The following is a 17,205-nucleotide window of genomic DNA, read 5'->3' on the forward strand; positions in this document are numbered from 1 at the left end:
CGCATGAAGTCCACACATTAATATCATCGGTCTTTTTTCCATTTAAAATCCTTAGAAAGGGAGAGTGGCCCTCCTGTTTTCACGCCCGTAACACATCCCAATCCTGCTGTTAGAGGTGCAATATAAAATATTATCCGCGCTTATGTATTTTTGTAACTCTCTGATTCAGTATTTTAATTTTCCTTTGATGCAGTCTGACCCCACCACGCTAATAGAAAACCCGCTAATTTCCCATTTGAAACCAAGATCCAGGGATGGGCCGCGTAATATTATGAATGATTCGTTTGTGAAGAACTCCTGGGTGTGAGGAAATCGTTGACCACCTCTGAGTTTTAATAATACAAGGAAACCTTTAAGACCTTTTCTATTAAGGCCCAGCGTGCAATCTAGCAATATTATTAACTTCCGTTGTATAATTCATGAAATTGGAAGCTACGGAATTCAGATATTGCGGGAAACTAAAATGGATACATCCCCCCAGCACAGCCAGTCCTCGGTACATGAAGTGTTTCAATTACACTTTTCTCAGTGGAGTGCAATATCTGGCCATGAAATCTTGTTCCAATAAATGCCCTCAACTATCTCCGCTGTCTTTAAAAAGGTCCGCCAACTCCTGCCAGTGAGGTTTCCGCTCTCTCCCGCTTGTGTTTCGAGTTTATTCCTGGTTTTGAATGCAATAAGAAACACTTAAACCGCACGCCGTTATTTGTAAGCAGTTGGGGAAAAAAATGCACGGCTACAAAACAGTTTGGAAAACAAACCTTCCCCCCTCCCCCTCCTCACTTACAATCAAATTCAGAAGGCTGGGCAGCGCAGGGAGGCAGGCGGTGTATATTAGCTCTTTTAATTCAGGTGAACCGCCGTTGTTCAGCCTTCACGCAAAACAATCACGGCACGAGATGAAACCGAGCACTTCCAATAAACAGCATAAATATTTGATTCGCTTTCTAATGGACCCAAATGTGGAGTTCAGCGCCATGTAAATGAAACTGCCAAGCGATTCATCATTGTTAAGCCAGCCGTCTGAGGACGGTTCGCCGGGGTCAAAGCATGTTTCCAACCGAAAACGCGATTGGTCCTTACAGATATTTAGAATGAAAGCAGAAATAGAATAAAGGAAATAAGCGTTATACTGCAGGTGGAACTCTGTGCGTAATGAGAGCTGGGGATAGGATCGGAAAATGTAAAACGGGTATTAGCATCCAGGCAGAGCGCGGGACTGTTTCCCCCTGCGTGGCTTTTTCCAGCAGTTGATAATATTACCACAATATTGATTTCTGGAGCAATTTTCTGAGGACCCATAATGCACGTGGCTTGATGGGTAATTGTGGCACGACAGAAAGCCAATATGGTGCGCGCGGATCGCCTTGGACACACTCTAATATTGTTGCTACACAGAGGAGGGAGTTGTCCTGAATTGAAGTTTACCTCCTAATTTTCCGACATCAAAATTTACAGGCTGATCCAGGGGGAGGAGCAAAGATAAACAAATGTAATACAAAGATCTAGCCCGGATATAAGGGCAATAACTCTGGGCTCGCGCGTGATGAGAAAGGAGATTCAAAAGCAGGATCAGGCTAAAAGGACAGAGACTTCACAGTTCTTATTTTTTAAAAGCTTTTGTCTTAAGAAAGGCAATAATGTCCCTACGGAATATCACGGGAAAATGTGAAGAATTAACATTAGATTTCATTTTTGTGTGTCTGTGCATATTAATGTAGACTTTAATTATGCCAAACATTATTATAGTTATTCATTACAAAACATTTGCGAACGCAGAATTTCATTTCCTCATGAAACAAACAGAATTTGATTAATTGCTTTTTTATTTTATTTTATTTTTTTTACTTAACTCAGAAAACTCAGAAAATTATTGCACTTGGTTTTTTTTTTTTTTGTCTAATATACAAGAAAAATGATCAGAAAAGCACTCTTGTCGAGCAATTACCCACGCATTAAAATTCATCTTCTTTTCTCTGCTTTTTGAAGTAGCTACATCTAATGGCTCTGTACCTCCGAATGTATTCATAACCTCGGGCAAGAGCTAACAGAATAATTGCTTTACAGTTTTGTAATGACATTAGCACCTGAAGCTACATCACCTTGGTTACCTTTTGTAGCTCCGGCGATATGTACCATTCTAAATGATCGAGCATGTGAAGGATCGCGTTTAAATTGCCGTTGTCCGCAGGTGTAACGGTGAACACTCACGGTAATGAAACCGGGCCTTTGTCACGTAACAGCGGCAGAAATCGTTTTTGAGCTTTAATGGTTTCCATTTAACCTGAAGTCTGTTATATCCCCATGAAAAAAAAACGAAGAAAAAAAAAACAGCGAGGCAATTACACTTACGGCTGCAGCCTACAAATTTACATTGAAATGCTTCCCTGACGACGTCCCCGTGCTAATCGTATTCACAGCGCGAGTCTCCGTGCACGAGGGCGGCGCGTTGGAACAAAACAAACTTGTTCAAAGCGTCCTTGACTGATTGGGTTGCACTTTCTCGCCCTGCCGACGTGATGAGACCGCCACTTAAGCGCGGCCCGGTGAGTCGGGTTCATTAGTTAAGACACCGTGCGGCAAATGATAGATTAAGGATGAGGGGCGACGTAATTTTCTTAAACTATCCTTATGGCGTCTCTGCCAAGTGCCATATGGACAAGGAGGGCGAGGGTATTTTCCGGAAATGAAAAATTGCTTGTAAACGCGACGGTCTTAATTACTTTAATTGTTGCTTAAAATTGAAAGGCATGTAAAAAGTCTTCTGACTTGATGGAAGAGATTATGAGTAATTATTAACACCTCGAAAAGAAAAATATACATAAATAAGCACTTTATCTTTGTCTGAGAGCGGCGACTCGCTCGCGGACTCCAGATTAAGACAGCTGTGCCTCGTATTGATTCTACCTGCTTCATGACAAGAATAATTCTTTATTTGTATGCAAACTAGATGCAAGCAACATCAAGCACAAACACCAATTTCAGAGGTAAAAGCCCGTTTTAAGAGCCACCCATCCGGTAACTTTCTGGATTAACTGTGTTTTCTCTGCGCGCGTGACACACGCAAGAAGTGGCCCCCGCAGTGATTAATCTTGATAAACAAAAGATAAGGGGAACGAAGGCTCTTCAGGATGAAAGGCCTATTGAGCCTCTGTTAGGAGCTCCGTAATGCGGTCTGCCCCTCCTCTGAAACGCGCTCCAAATTCGGCGAGGCTGTCCTTTGAAGCGGCGGCTGTGACGGCGCGTTTGTGTCGGGTTTACCCGTCGTCTCGGAGCAGCTGCTGTTTTAATTCGAGATTGGCACTGCCAGCTGACGGCACGCTCACATTATTAACGCCTGTTATGAAAGAGAGAGAGAGAGCGCGCACTTTCTGCGTGAATTACAAGATGCACATCTGAGGCCTCTCAGCATACATAACAGAAAATCCCAACCGAAGGAGCAAAAACAAACAGACTTTTACACGTCCCACAAACTTCAAAACAAATAAATAAAATGACGTCACATCACTTCTAGTTCTTCCTAAAAAATGATTAAGCTTATTTGGGTGTAAGTATGTACCTAATAAATCTTGGAAGAATTGTCTGGAACAGGCGGAACCGTGTTTAATTTAAAGAGAATACGCGCGCAAACACACGAACACAAACCCACCCTGTGCTGTGCGTGTGAGCGAGGAGTAGGGCCGTGGGCCAGAAATTCTTTTTGTGGAGAACTGCCGCGTGCACTGACTTAAATCCGTGCGCCGTAGTCGGGGGGACGCATGCAGACATGGATAAGACAAAATTTAGTGCATCCATGTCCCCAGGCTACACTCAGCGTGAGCTGGATGGGAAGTCATTTATGAAGTCCGCTACAACAGCCAGTCTAAGAGGTTAATTGAAAAAATTCTTAATGTCATTATGAAAGAAGTAGATTAACCCGAGCTAATTCGCTTTATTGTTGGTGAGAAAGAAGAATAAGCGCCGGGCTCGCTTGCAAATTTGGGCCGTGAATTAGGGGCGAGATGTTGTCTGTAAGCACTCCGCCAGTTTAATTAAGATACGGAAAATGACTCATTGTGTTTCCACGCTAAAGTAGGCTACGCGGAATAAACTGGGAAAAGCAGCGTCAGTGCCCCTGTGCATCTCCAGTGTGTGTTTGTTTGTTTAATATCCTCAAAGAGACTTATTCTCAAATCAGACCTCTTGAATTCTTGTGCTTCAATGACTCTTACATGACATTTGTTATCATCTTCATCATTATTATTATTATTAGTAGTAGTAGTAGTTGTTTTTCTTGTTGTTGTTGTAGTAGCAGTCATAGTGGTAATACTGCTATCAGACCTGGGTCAAATACATATTTGTTTTGGATTCAAATACTTTTCTATGCTTTACTGGTCTTGTCTGGTGTATTGGAACCAATTAAATACTCTCAAAAAGCGCAAACGCCGCCTTCTGGCCATATTGGCAGGCTCAGTTACACCAGGCAAGATCAATAGAGCACAGAAAAGTATTTGAATCCAAAACAAATTCGTATTTGACCCAGGTCTGACTGCTATGAATGCTTATTATGTCTTATTATCCTCCTATAATGCCAGTATCAGAACATTGTCTTATTAAACCTTGAAAATAAGGATCTGTGATTGGCTGTCTGATCCATGTGCGCTCGTCTCTTTTCGGCCTGCAGGAGGTGCTGTTGAAGAGAGCCGCTGACCTGGTGGAAGCTCTGTACGGAATGCCCCATAACAATCAGGTAAAGTCATCACGCGGCGGAAAAACAGAGTTGAGGAGCAGGGCTCCTGCTCCGGTCCCATCGTATGTGTTTCGCAGACGGCTCTCGTTCGACCACGCGGCGCCACGGTTCTTCAGAAGCAGGCTAGCGCCACAGTTCTAGCGGACTAGCGCCACGGTTCTAGCAGGCTAGCGCCACGGTTCTAGCAGGCTAGCGCCACGGTTCTAGCAGGCTAGCGCCACGGTTCTTCAGAAGCAGGCTAGCGCCACAGTTCTTCAGAAGCAGGCTAGCGCCACGGTTCTAGCAGACTAGCGCCACGGTTCTTCAGAAGCAGGCTAGCGCCACGGTTCTAGCAGACTAGCCGTCCTGAAGCCCGGCTCCCTGACTGCTATAGACATCTGAGAATGAATCACTCTCAACGCCCACGCAAGCTCCATTCAAACGAGAGCGCAACCTTGAGCAGCGTCCAAGCGATTCTGTGACTAATGTGACTTCCCAAATAAACTTACTGATCTTGTAGCTTCTCAAATGACTCACAAATAACTTCTTAAACAGCCAAGTTAGAAAATGTATTGTTGATCTGTCCTCGAGTAGACATACGTGTATCATTTGCATTTATTACAATTATATTTATCAGTGGCTTGCATGTCAGAATGAAAGTTGGTTCTTTGTTAATGCCTGGAGATATGTAATTTTTCAAAATGATCTTGATGGTATCCATGTGATCCTGTGGAAATACTTAAAGTTATGAAATTGAGATGAGATTGAATTGGAGATGGAGAAAATACCTAGAATAAATCCCTGACCTAGATTCATTCAATATTTGACCCAGTTTTATTATCTTTTAAATTCTTCCTCATCATGGTTTGGCTGTTTTAGTCCTCATCACAGTGAACTCACCAAAACGATTTTGTGAGGACAAAAAAAAAAAGCACTTTTAGCTGTAAGTCAAAAACAGTTGATTGAAACCAGGCTAATGTGTTCACCAAGGTGTGGCTGTTCAACTGTCAGTGTGTGTTCACCAGACAGTGTGTGTTCAGTGAGTGTGTGTTGATTAGGCAGTGTGTGTTCAGTGGCAGTGTGTGTCCAGTGACAGTGTTTGTTCAGTGGCAGTGTGTGTCCAGTGGCAGTGTGTGTTCAGTGACAGTGTGTGTTCAGTGACAGTGTGTGTTCAGTGACAGTGGCTCTGTTTCTGGACTCACACATGCAGCCTGCACAGTGAGACAGGCTGAGAGCTGAAGCAGGGCAGCTGTGTGCTGATAACACTGTCTGACTCCTCTGCTTCCTGCAGGAGATCATCCTGAAGAGGGCAGCCGATATCGCGGAGGCCCTGTACAGCGTGCCGCGCAATCACAGCCAGATACCGTCGCTCGCCAACACCGCGTCCCACGGCGGCATGATGGGCGTGGGAGTCAATTCCTTCGGCAGCCAGCTAGCGGTCAACGTCTCGGAGACGTCACAGGGCAACGATCAGGGTAAGGCACCATAGAGTGTAGATAAGTCTGCTGCTGTGTACGACACCATAGAGTGTAGATATGCTCTGCTGCAGACCGCTAGATCCAAACTCCACCCCTTCACTCTCCTGTTACCTGGTCTGGACTCACCTCCCTGTCCGCTGTGTCGTCACACTATCTTTCCTGGGTGCTCTCTCTTTCCTGTCTGCTCTTTCTTTCCTGGGTGCTCTCTCGTTCCTGGGTGCTCTCTCTTTCCTGTCTGCTCTTTCTTTCCTGTCTGCTCTCTCTTTCCTGGGTGCTCTCTCTTTCCTGTCTGCTGTCTCTTTCCTGTCTGCTCTCTCTTTCCTGGGTGCTCTCTCTTTCCTGTCTGCTCTTTCTTTCCTGTCTGCTCTCTCTTTCCTGGGTGCTCTCTCTTTCCTGGGTGCTCTCTCGTTCCTGGGTGCTCTCTTTCCTGTCTGCTCTTTCTTTCCTGTCTGCTCTCTCTTTCCTGGGTGCTCTCTCTTTCCTGTCTGCTGTCTCTTTCCTGTCTGCTCTCTCTTTCCTGTACACTGTCTTTCCTGTCTGCTCTCTCTTTCCTGTTTCTCTCTTTCCTGGCTGCTCTCTCTTTCCTGTTTCTCTATCCTTCCTGGCCGGCTCATTATTAATCTCCCAGGGGGACGGCCGGCACCGTCGCGTTTCCTGTTTGCGCGGCTGCGAGCGGCAGCTCCTGGTAATCTCTCACCGCCGCAGCCGATAAGCGCGGTACATCTGCTCACTGTCACTGCTGCCGATGTCAGGTCAGGGTGGGAAATACGCCTCCCTCACAGCCGGGGAACACGCACACGCCAGCCAGCTCAGGCGTGTTCACACGAGAACGCATCGCGCTCACGCTTATTTCACACTCACACACACACACACACACACACACGACACGCTCGATCGCTCACATAAGCTGCTTTCCCACCGCATGGTACCGGCTCAACTCGACTCGACTCAACGTTTTTGGCTTTTCATCGGGCAAAAGTTATGGATAGTACCTGGTACCTGGTACTTTTTTGGTATCACCTCTGTCGAGGTTCCAAGCGAGCTGAGGCGATACCAAAAGGTGACGTGAAAACACTGCAGACCACTGATTGGTCAGAGCAACGCCTTTCATGCGGCGTCGCTAATGACGACCAGCTACATTGACGGGGGTACTATCTGCAGTGGAAAACGAAGTACCTGGTACCAAAAGCGAGTAGAGTCGAGTTGTGGGTAAGGACGGAGTGTAGCACAGTGGGTAAGGAACTGGGCTTGTAACCAAAAGGTCGCAGGTTCGATTCCCGGGTAAGGACACTGCTGTTGTACCCTTGAGCAAGGTACTTAACCGGAATTGCTTCAGTATATATCCAGCTGTATAAATGGATACAATGTAAAATGCTATGTAAAAAAAGTTGTGTCGCTCTGGATAAGAGCGTCTGCTAAATGCCTGTAATGTAATGTAATGTAATGAGTTGAGCCGGTACCATGCGGTGGAAAAGCGGCTATACATGCACATGCGCACACACACACTCACATGCACACACACCAAAAAAACACGCACGCACACACACACACATGCACACATGCACTCGCACACACACACACTGGAAAAATGCCAGCTTAATCTTAATTATTTTATTGCAATGATAAATGTTTAATGTGTGTTAAGGAAGCTTCACAAACCCCTGTGTCATGCTGATGCTTTCAGGAAGTAGTCAGATGAATGAATCAGTCTGCAGGGCACGGTGTCTAATTAAATCATTAAAGGACTCCAGTGGACTAATGAAACTGCACTTTGTGACATTAAGATGCTGTGTCAGGCCCATTGTTCACTATCCTGAATCACATGAATAGCCAATTGGTGTTAGTACAGTCACTCTTGGTAGTTGTTTTCTATTGTTGTATAATTGCTGTTCTTATATCAGCTATGCCACGCATTGCTGCTCTCTTGCTATCTCTTTGATAAACCGTTTCGAGAGAATGCTGAAGTAAACTTCACTGCAACCAGTTTAGCGGTAGATTAAGCCTCAAGTTTAACCCCTTAGACCACAGAGGTACATCGCGACTGGGAGAGCTGCTGTTCCTGGTCAGGTACAGATCCGTGGTCTGTGGGTTTGAACCCGAGGCCTGATGAGACCCTGCTCGGCTCTGGCCCTAACGCGCCCCGCCCTTTCCCTCCGGCAGTGGGGTACAGCCGGAACACGGGCAGCGTCTCCCCGCGGGGGTACATCCCCAGCAGCACCCCCCAGCAGTCCAACTACAACACGGTGAGCAACAGCATGAACGGCTACGGCAACGCCGCCATGTCCAACCTGGGCGTGCCCAGCTCCCCGGGGTTCCTCAACGGCTCGTCGGCCAACTCCCCCTACGGCAGTAAGTATCCGGGCGGATCCCCTCCCCTCCCCCCCCCCCCCACCTTAAAACGCCTTCGGTTTTGTGCTGTGGGGCAGTTCCTCTTTGCTTCTTTTGATTGGTTTTTTTGGAAGGGTGCACTACTGGATAACAGGAAGGCCAACTAAAATGGGGGCTGAAATCTGGCCCACCACAACCCCCCTGCTCCCCCCCACACCAAAACAAAAAAGAGCTTAATCTGGGATAAAAGTGGATTTCAAGAATTAATCAGTAAGCAAATACAAAATTACCACAAAAGACCACCACAAAGTTTGGCTGAAAAATTTTGAGTCCAACACAAAAACTGTTGACCAGGAAGAGGCAAAAGGAGTGGATTGCATATGTCAAATCATTATTATTATTATTATTATTATTATTATTATTATTATGGTAATTCTATATTATGAGAGGAGAGCAGATCTGGTTTGACTGTGCTGTAACTGGCTGGCTCCTCCCCCCTAAGCGCTGGTTATGTGTGCTCTGCTGTGGCCCCTCCCCCCTGCTGTGGCCCCTCCCCTAAGCGCTGGTTATGTGTGCTCTGCTGTGGCCCCTCCCCCTAAGCACTGGTTATGTGTGCTCTGCTGTGGCCCCTCCCCCTGCTGTGGCCCCTCCCCTAAGCGCTGGTTATGTGTGCTCTGCTTTGGCCCTCCCCCTGCTGTGGCTCCTCCCCCTAATCGCTGGTTATGTTTGCTATGGCCCCTCCCCCTAAGCACTGGTTATGTGTGCTCTGCTGTGGCCCCTCCCCCCTGCTGTGGCCCCTCCCCCTAAGCGCTGGTTATGTGTGCTGTGCTGTGGCCCCTCCCCCCTAAGCGCTGGTTATGTGTGCTCTGCTGTGGCCCCTCCCCCCTGCTGTGGCCCCTCCCCCTAAGCGCTGGTTATGTGTGCTCTGCTTTGGCCCCTCCCCCTAAGCACTGGTTATGTGTGCTCTGCTGTGGCCCCTCCCCCTAAGCGCTGGTTGTGTGTACCCTGCTGTAGCCCCGCCCCTAAGCGCTGGTTATGTGTGCTGTGGCTCCTCTCCCCTAAGCGCAGGTTATGTGTGCTGTGGCTCCTCCCCCTAAGCACTGGTTGTGTGTGCTCTGCTGTGGCCCCTCCCCCCTGCTGTAGCCCTGCCCCTAAGCGCAGGTTATGTGTGCTGTGGCTCCTCCCTCCTAAGCGGCGGTTGTGTGTGCTCTGCTGTGGGCCCTCCCCCCTGCTGTAGCCCTGCCCCTAAGCGCTGGTTATGTGTGCTGTGGCTCCTCCTCCCTAAGTGCAGGTTATGTGTGCTGTAGCCCCTCCCCCTAAGCACTGGTTATGTGTGCTCTGCTGTGGCCCCTCCCCCTAAGCGCTGGTTGTGTGTACCCTGCTGTAGCCCCGCCCCTAAGCGCTGGTTATGTGTGCTGTGGCTCCTCTCCCCTAAGCGCAGGTTATGTGTGCTGTGGCTCCTCCCCCTAAGCACTGGTTGTGTGTGCTCTGCTGTGGCCCCTCCCCCCTGCTGTAGCCCTGCCCCTAAGCGCAGGTTATGTGTGCTGTGGCTCCTCCCTCCTAAGCGGCGGTTGTGTGTGCTCTGCTGTGGCCCCTCCCCCCTGCTGTAGCCCTGCCCCTAAGCGCTGGTTATGTGTGCTGTGGCTCCTCCTCCCTAAGTGCAGGTTATGTGTGCTGTAGCCCCTCCCCCCTAAGCGGCGGTTGTGTGCTCTGCTGTAGCCCCTCCCCCCTGCTGTAGCCCCTCCCTCCTAAGCGGCGCTTGTGTGTGCTCTGTTTCAGTAGCCCCTCCCTCCTAAGCGGCGGTTGTGTGTGCTCTGCTGTAGCTCCTCCCTCCTAAGCGGCGCTTGTGTGTGCTCTGTTTCAGTAGCCCCTCCCTCCTAAGCGGCGCTTGTGTGTGCTCTGTTTCAGTAGCCCCTCCCTCCTAAGCGGCGGTTGTGTGTGCTCTGTTTCAGTAGTGCCCTCCCCCCTAAGCGGCGGTTGTGTGTGCTCTGTTTCAGTAGTGCCCTCCAGCCCTACTCTGGCGGCCTCCTCGCTCGCTCTCCCGCCAAACTGTAGCAGTGTCAGTGCGCACAGCGCGTTCCCCTTCTCACCTGCCAATGTCGTCTCCGCAGTGAAACAGAAGAGCGCCTTCGCCCCCGTCGTCAGGCCCCAGGCCTCCCCGCCCCCCTCCTGCACCAGCGCCAACGGCAACGCCCTTCAAGGTGAGGAGCCCCTCCCCCTGGCCGAGGGCCCGGGCCCCCGGGCGCTGCGGGCGCCGCCGGGCGGGGCCACGGACTGGTTTGTGTGTCGGTGGCTCGGGGGACGAGTGGATTGATCCGTTGTGTAGTCGCGCGCACGTGAGTGCCCGTCACCTTATTGGCTGATTGCTTTTGTTTCCTATTTCCTATTGGCCGTTTAGCGACCGAGTGTGCCACTCAGGAATGCTTTTCCTCAAAGCTGGAAAAACTGGTGCTCGAGCCAGCATATAAACCGAGGAAAGGAAAGGCTTCTTCATTGAAATTTTGAAGTATCACTTAACGCTTCGTACCTTAATTATTTCGACATGTTTTATTTTGAACCCCCAATTTGCAAAGAGAGCTTCTTTCAGTCAGTGAGTGAGGCATGGTCAATTAAGCCTAGAGTTTTAATAAGATGCTTGTGCCTTATGCCCTCCAAAAACACAAAATAGATTATTTAAGATTAATATTGTATCTGAACGAAACGCATTTTAAAACCCTGAAGACTCCTACATCATTAAGATAATATGAAACATATAAACTCTGCATAATGCATTAAAGGGATACCAGGTTAAACACCCCGGAAATATTTTTGTCTAAACATGGGCACACATCATTCTGAGCTGGACTGAGCTCTGACCTCTGGCTGGAGATGCAAAATGAGAATGTAAGATTAAATTTCAGTCCTTTCTTTTTTGTATGTCAAGGCCAACTTGATTCCTTTTAAAAAAAAAAAACAAGTTAAGTATTGTACAAAATAAGTATTGTACCTTACTGAACCCGTGTTCAGCAGTTGTCTATGACCATGAAATGCACTTTTTGTACGTCGCTTTGGATAAAAGCGTCTGCCAAGTAAATGTAATGTAATGTAAAGTTTTAGCCATCGTGCAAATCTGAGATTAATAACGTTTGAATTAATGAACTGGGAAATGAAAGTTCGTGTTGCTACACGCGCGTGCTTATTAATATGCGGTGGGCAGAGATTAACGAGGAGGGCCTCACCGTCGAGCGGTCCCGCAAACTCAAAAGCACTCCGAGCACGACAGCGCAAATAAACTAGCGGCGAAGTAATCACTTTTCGTCCGGCGGTTCGCTAGTCGCCTAATCGCCGAGATGAGCGAAACGGGGCCGGAGACCGCGGACGACTCCGTCGCTAACGACCGCCTAGCCGTGGCTAACGACCGCCCGGCAGACGGCGCGGAGACGGCCTCTGATCTCCCGGAGCTCCGGTTTCCGTCCGGGGGTCCCGCGACGAAGCGGAATTAGCGGAATGGGTCCCGTTCCCGACCGCTAAGAAGCCTCCGCGGCGGCCGGCGGGATAGCGGGCTTCCCCCGCGAACTTAGCGGAGCGTTAAGAGAAACCAGGAGGCGCTCTCTTCAGAACGCTAAACAAACAGCACCTCTCATAAGCGGCTTTGCTCTTTCACAAACGTACCGTGGAGGCACACTTTAGCTCAACAGCCAGCACAAGCTTTACCTGAATTACAGAAGGAAAATAAGTTGCTGCTATGTTGTCCTTTTCTTTGGCTACAAAGTACAATTTCATTAGATATACTATTGATATTAGCTATAACTCCTAAATCATAATATTTTTACTGTTCATTTTCCAATGTTTTTGGCAGATTGAGCTGACGGTCGGCCTAAGCCTGTGTGTGTTTCTGTGGTGTGTGTGTTGTGGTGACTCCTCAGCTGAAACCAGTCGTGTGCTCTGTGTTTTTTTTTTCTCTGCAGCGATGTCCGGGCTGGTGGTGCCTCCCATGTAATCTGCACTTTTCCTTCTCTCCAGCGTCGCTCTTCGCAAAAACAGGCTTCAGGGGACACATTTAAAACCACAACAGAGGACGCCGGTGGAACCGACGTCATCGCGAACAAAGACCGAGAATAAATTCTGTTATTCAGAAGGAAGAAAAGAGACTTTGCTTCAAAGATTTTATTCGAATTATTATGAATCAACATGCAAGAGAATTCATGGAGAACTCCATTTTACTGAGTTTTTTTCCTGCATATTTTCACATTTTCTTAGCCAGGAGGACAACAAAAGAAGAAGAATAAATGCCTATTTTGTATAAAGTTTCTGGTTACACCTCGACTGTGTACAGTTCTCACTACGTTTTGGGGGGGGGGAGAGGGGGGGTGGTGGGGGGAGCCGTGGATGCACCTTTTTGATTGTGACAAAAATAACACTAATGAAAAACGCCTCAGAACTTTTCTCAGTTTAAGAGATTCACAACTGCTTGTGTGTCTCTATAATGTGAATTCCTTTTTTTCTCTTTCTATTTTGATTTGTGGCAAGAAGAAAAAAGGGGGGGAGGGAAAGACGTGTGTGATCCGTTGAACTGGAAACAAATATGGAATATATAATTTAGAAAACAAAATGTAACAAAAACAAATTTACAAATATAACTAAGGGTTGGGGAACGGTGGGTGGGGCGGGGGGAGATTTTATCATGCTTATGTCATCTTTAAAATGAACTTTGTAACTTATTGTAGGTAGAAACTGTAACTTTGATATTGCAAAAATTCTTCTTGCCTTTGACAAGCACACAGAGATCAGATGCTAGTTGGTTTAAAGATGTCCTTCCATCGTCCAAGCTTCCTGTCTAAGCAAGTGTGACCTGCAACGTTTTTCAGCTTTTTGCTAACACTGTATACTATTGCATTCTTAGGCTACTGTGAAGTCTGTTTCTTGTACCAGAGAGTTGTCCTTTTAATTCTAGCTCCTTATTCCCCAAATGTGTTTTGTATGTGGTTATTAAAAAAAAAGAAAAAGAAAAAAGGTAGACTTTTGTGATTTTGCCAAAGTTGTAGCTAAATATTTATACACTTGTCTTGAATTTTTTTTGTTCAGTTCCACTTGCATATTTAGAATGAGCTTTTATTCTTTGTGAAAACGGCAAGGAGTGAAAGACTTGCTCATTGCAATTATTTTTGTTCACACACACGCAGTCACCAAGGGAATTTTTGTAACATATCAATTATAAATATTGTATTTATCTTTGAAATTTTGTACATTTCTCTCATCGTTTTATTTGATCTTGTGTGTATTGTTTGTCATGGCCTGGTATCATGATGCAGCAGATTTAAGCCAAGAGTCGTCGCTTTCATACGCTGTTTTGTATTAACATAATGCAATGTGCGGACGTTTCATTTGTATTTCAGAAATTTTGTTACTTTGTCGAGACTTTCCGTCCATTTTTTTTTTTAAAGGAAAAGTCAAATTCATTGTTTATTTTTATATTGCTTTTTAAGTTATCGAAAACAATTTTTTGAATAAAAACTGTTTGTTGTATAGTCAGATAAATTGTTTGTGACACATGGCTGTAATAATACTCGTAGAAAAATGTGCATGTTCGAATGCCCCAGAGGGACGATTCGATTCGTGGTTGTAATTTTTTTTAATTTTGATTTTTATTTTATTTTTTCGTAGAATGTAAAAACTCACTTTTGCTTTGCCACATAGCTTAACCGTGTTTACAGGGAACAGAAATCAAGACGTCTAAATTTGGAACGTAAACGAAAAGAACCGACGATGTAGTCTAATTTATCAGAAAGAAAAAAAAACTTTTACGATGCCTTAACAGTGGACTTCTTGAGAGTAACTTTCTGTTTTGTTATTTTAGTTTAAGTTTTTCGTTCCATTTTGGTCTTGCTTTTCCCCTGCTGTTTTAACAGATCCGTAGACCCCAATTGCCAACCGTTAATTCTGAAAAATTAGCTATGGTGTATAAAGCACAATTTTTTTTTTTTTTTAAATAAAACCCATCATGATTCCTGCCCTTCTTCCACTGTTTTATTTGAATTGTTGTTTGCAATATTCTGTACACCACATTTTTATGATATTTTATAGTATAACTGAAATACATCGGAAAACAGTTTTAATTAAGTTCTGGCTTTTTTAAATTCATGTTTTTTTTTTGTTGCCATGGCCATTTAAAAGAATACTTCCTAATGGAATTATTTTCACAATACATTTTTTATAGTTTTGGCATTTAAGAGACACAGTATACAGTCCTGTAGAGCTCATTGTTCTCTTGCAGGAGCCATCTGATTAGATGGACCAATCTTCAGGAGCAGCTGTTGACAGACCCGCATCTAAATGGTACTTATGGGAAATGTAGTCCACTCCCTCTCCATTCCAGAAGGCATTCATTGTGTGGCTTCAGTGCATCTCTGCTTGTTATACAGTGTCTACCTGAGGTGGAGGGGTTTCAGTGGCCTAGCCTATGTGGGTAAGTCTTGGGCACACATCACAGAAGCCTGCGGTTCAGGGCATCCAATCAGCTTCGTGTATGAGGCATCACATGACAGGACACCCTTGAAAAAGGCATCATATCAGCTCTACTGCTTCTATGCCTCAACACGAAACTGTGAGGTGTGTCTGCACCTAAATGCCGAATGCTTTCAGCTAGTGATGGGAGAGTGCGGTTCCACAACTGTTTAGGACTACGACTATCGGTCACTCATCAGTTTGGGCTAACTGGGTTTCGCTTTTGGGAGAAAACCAGTTGATTGGTAAAAAAAAAAAATCAGTGTTTGACAGGTCATGGTTGCTCTAACCAATATGAAATTTGTGATACTCAAACCTCGCCCATCACTAATCCCAGCCTCTCGCTGGGTATGACTGCTGAAGGGATTTAATGGACCAAGACGGATGCTAACCAGCCCGTGCAGCTACAGACCAAGGTCCCCCGCAAAGGGAACTAATAACTCTCTCAGTGCTTCTCAAGGGGTGATGTCACCGTCTGTAGTGGATGTTTGTGTTTGAACTGGTGTCTCCACACTACGTTCAGTAGAGCACTGAAACCAAGTGCCTCTTCAACTTAACACATGAATTAACCTTGACACCACATGCTTTTTGGGTGAAAAAAACAACACCTTTTCAATTTTTACTCCCCCTTTACATCCAGTGGGGAACCAGCCATTCTGTCAAGCGAGTGAACCCCGAATCACATCTCTGACTATTCTGGATTGTGTAACTACATTCTTCTTAATGCTCACTGAGTTTGAGCCCAAGATGGCACTCAACAGTAGAAAAGCCTTTATTTACCTCTGCAGTAAGAACGTATCGACCAGGAAGAAAAGCAACGCTTTTAGTACAAAACGAGTAAATAGCAAAGCTTTGGCAATTTTAGTGCATTGTGTAGAATAAAAACAGCAGGTCTTAGCAATGCACGTCATAGTGCACAAACTGGTGTGAGCTGTGCACACTGAAACATGATTGATGGACACTTCTCATGTAATATGAGAGGTAAGCACCTGATTGGCTGATACACTTTATCGTAAAGCCATTGCACATGCACGATCACTTTCTGTCTCTCGCCTACCATGGCGGCACTACTTGTCAGTAAACTTGAACCCTGTTCTTAAACCTAATTTATAAACTCCTGTTTAGAGGCCAGCTGTAATTTTAGTCAGCTTTAACAGTCAGTAAGGTCACCCCTTTGGATTTCCAATGGTTTTAGCCACAGCCTATTATGCTCATGCTGGTCCTTAACACAGAAACTGCATCTCAAACGCTAAATTAGCTCGCATTGGCTACACTATGCAGCCTTTTTCAGTTTTACATTTTGTTTATTTCAGTCACAAACAACTGGAAAGGCCCGTAAATTAGCTGGCTGCAAAATACGCCACGGAAATGTCTAAAACTTATTAAACGAGAGGAGAGCAGTTCACAATAAATTGCTTCCGTGACCACCCATGGATTATAGGTCTTTAACTTCCTGAAATTTAACCGTAATCATAACACTCTAAACAGATTGTCACAGGCAGGCCATGGCCAGCAGTATTTCAAAGCTGAATATTTGCATTTATCTAATCGCTGCTGAATATCTGACAAATTATAAATGAAGATATCCCTCTTCAAAACATACGTTACAATCCATCCATGAGTCTTCTTACTAAACTACAGGAAGATGCAGTCCAATGGAATGTGTCTTTGGTATGTTATGTACAGGAATCCAAATTAGAGCCCAGAATGCTGTCTACCACAATACAATTCTGTCTTCTGTCATCTCTGAGCATTGAGATAGTCAAATCCCTATACTGTAGCATTAAGAATATGCACTAACCAAAAAGGCATATTCAGCATCCTTACTTCTACCACCCAGTTCTGAATACCTCCATAGCAATAATAACAGTCATACTGTCATTCAAAAAATATTTAATCTCACCGATTCCGATCGGTATTTTTTTCCATGAAAGTCAAGTTTAAGTGTGTGCCAATTACCGTAATGCAACCTTTTTTAAAATCTTGTAAGCTTTCAAAAGATTATTCCAAGCACTTCAGATGGACTTCAATCTAATGCCTCATTTTGTTGCATTAAACTGCCCAGTTAATAAATAATCAATATATTCAAAGGGCAAGGTTATCTTTTGTCTATAAAGGGGTGGTATCGTTTTTGAGCCTTTTATGGTTCAAATTCTAAAAAGGCCCTTGTGAAATCCATACTCATCAACTGGGTCAACCGGAGCGATA

General features: G+C 45.6%; 1 protein-coding gene across 12 annotated transcripts in view; it reads left to right on the forward strand.

Moving 5' to 3' along the window:
• LOC135244878 (transcription factor COE3-like) overlaps positions 1-14,510 on the forward strand; it is a 101,063-nt gene extending 86,553 nt beyond the window's left edge. For 3 of the 12 annotated variants that reach the window (XM_064317522.1, XM_064317524.1, XM_064317525.1), the window contains exons 12-16: positions 4,664-4,729; positions 6,000-6,183; positions 8,347-8,535; positions 10,512-10,715; positions 12,517-14,510. In XM_064317522.1, coding sequence (XP_064173592.1) covers positions 4,664-4,729; positions 6,000-6,183; positions 8,347-8,535; positions 10,512-10,715; positions 12,517-12,557 — 684 coding nt within the window. In that variant the 3' untranslated portion in view covers positions 12,558-14,510. Of the gene's footprint in view, positions 1-4,663; positions 4,730-5,999; positions 6,184-8,346; positions 8,536-10,511; positions 10,716-12,461 lie in introns of all 12 variants that reach the window. The other 9 variants (XM_064317523.1, XM_064317526.1, XM_064317527.1 and 6 more) reach the window with 3 other exon arrangements.
• The last annotated feature ends 2,695 nt before the right edge of the window (positions 14,511-17,205 follow it).

This window comes from Anguilla rostrata, chromosome 18 (genome assembly GCF_018555375.3).
Source record: "Anguilla rostrata isolate EN2019 chromosome 18, ASM1855537v3, whole genome shotgun sequence".
In the NCBI taxonomy this organism is placed as follows: Eukaryota; Metazoa; Chordata; class Actinopteri; order Anguilliformes; family Anguillidae; genus Anguilla; species Anguilla rostrata.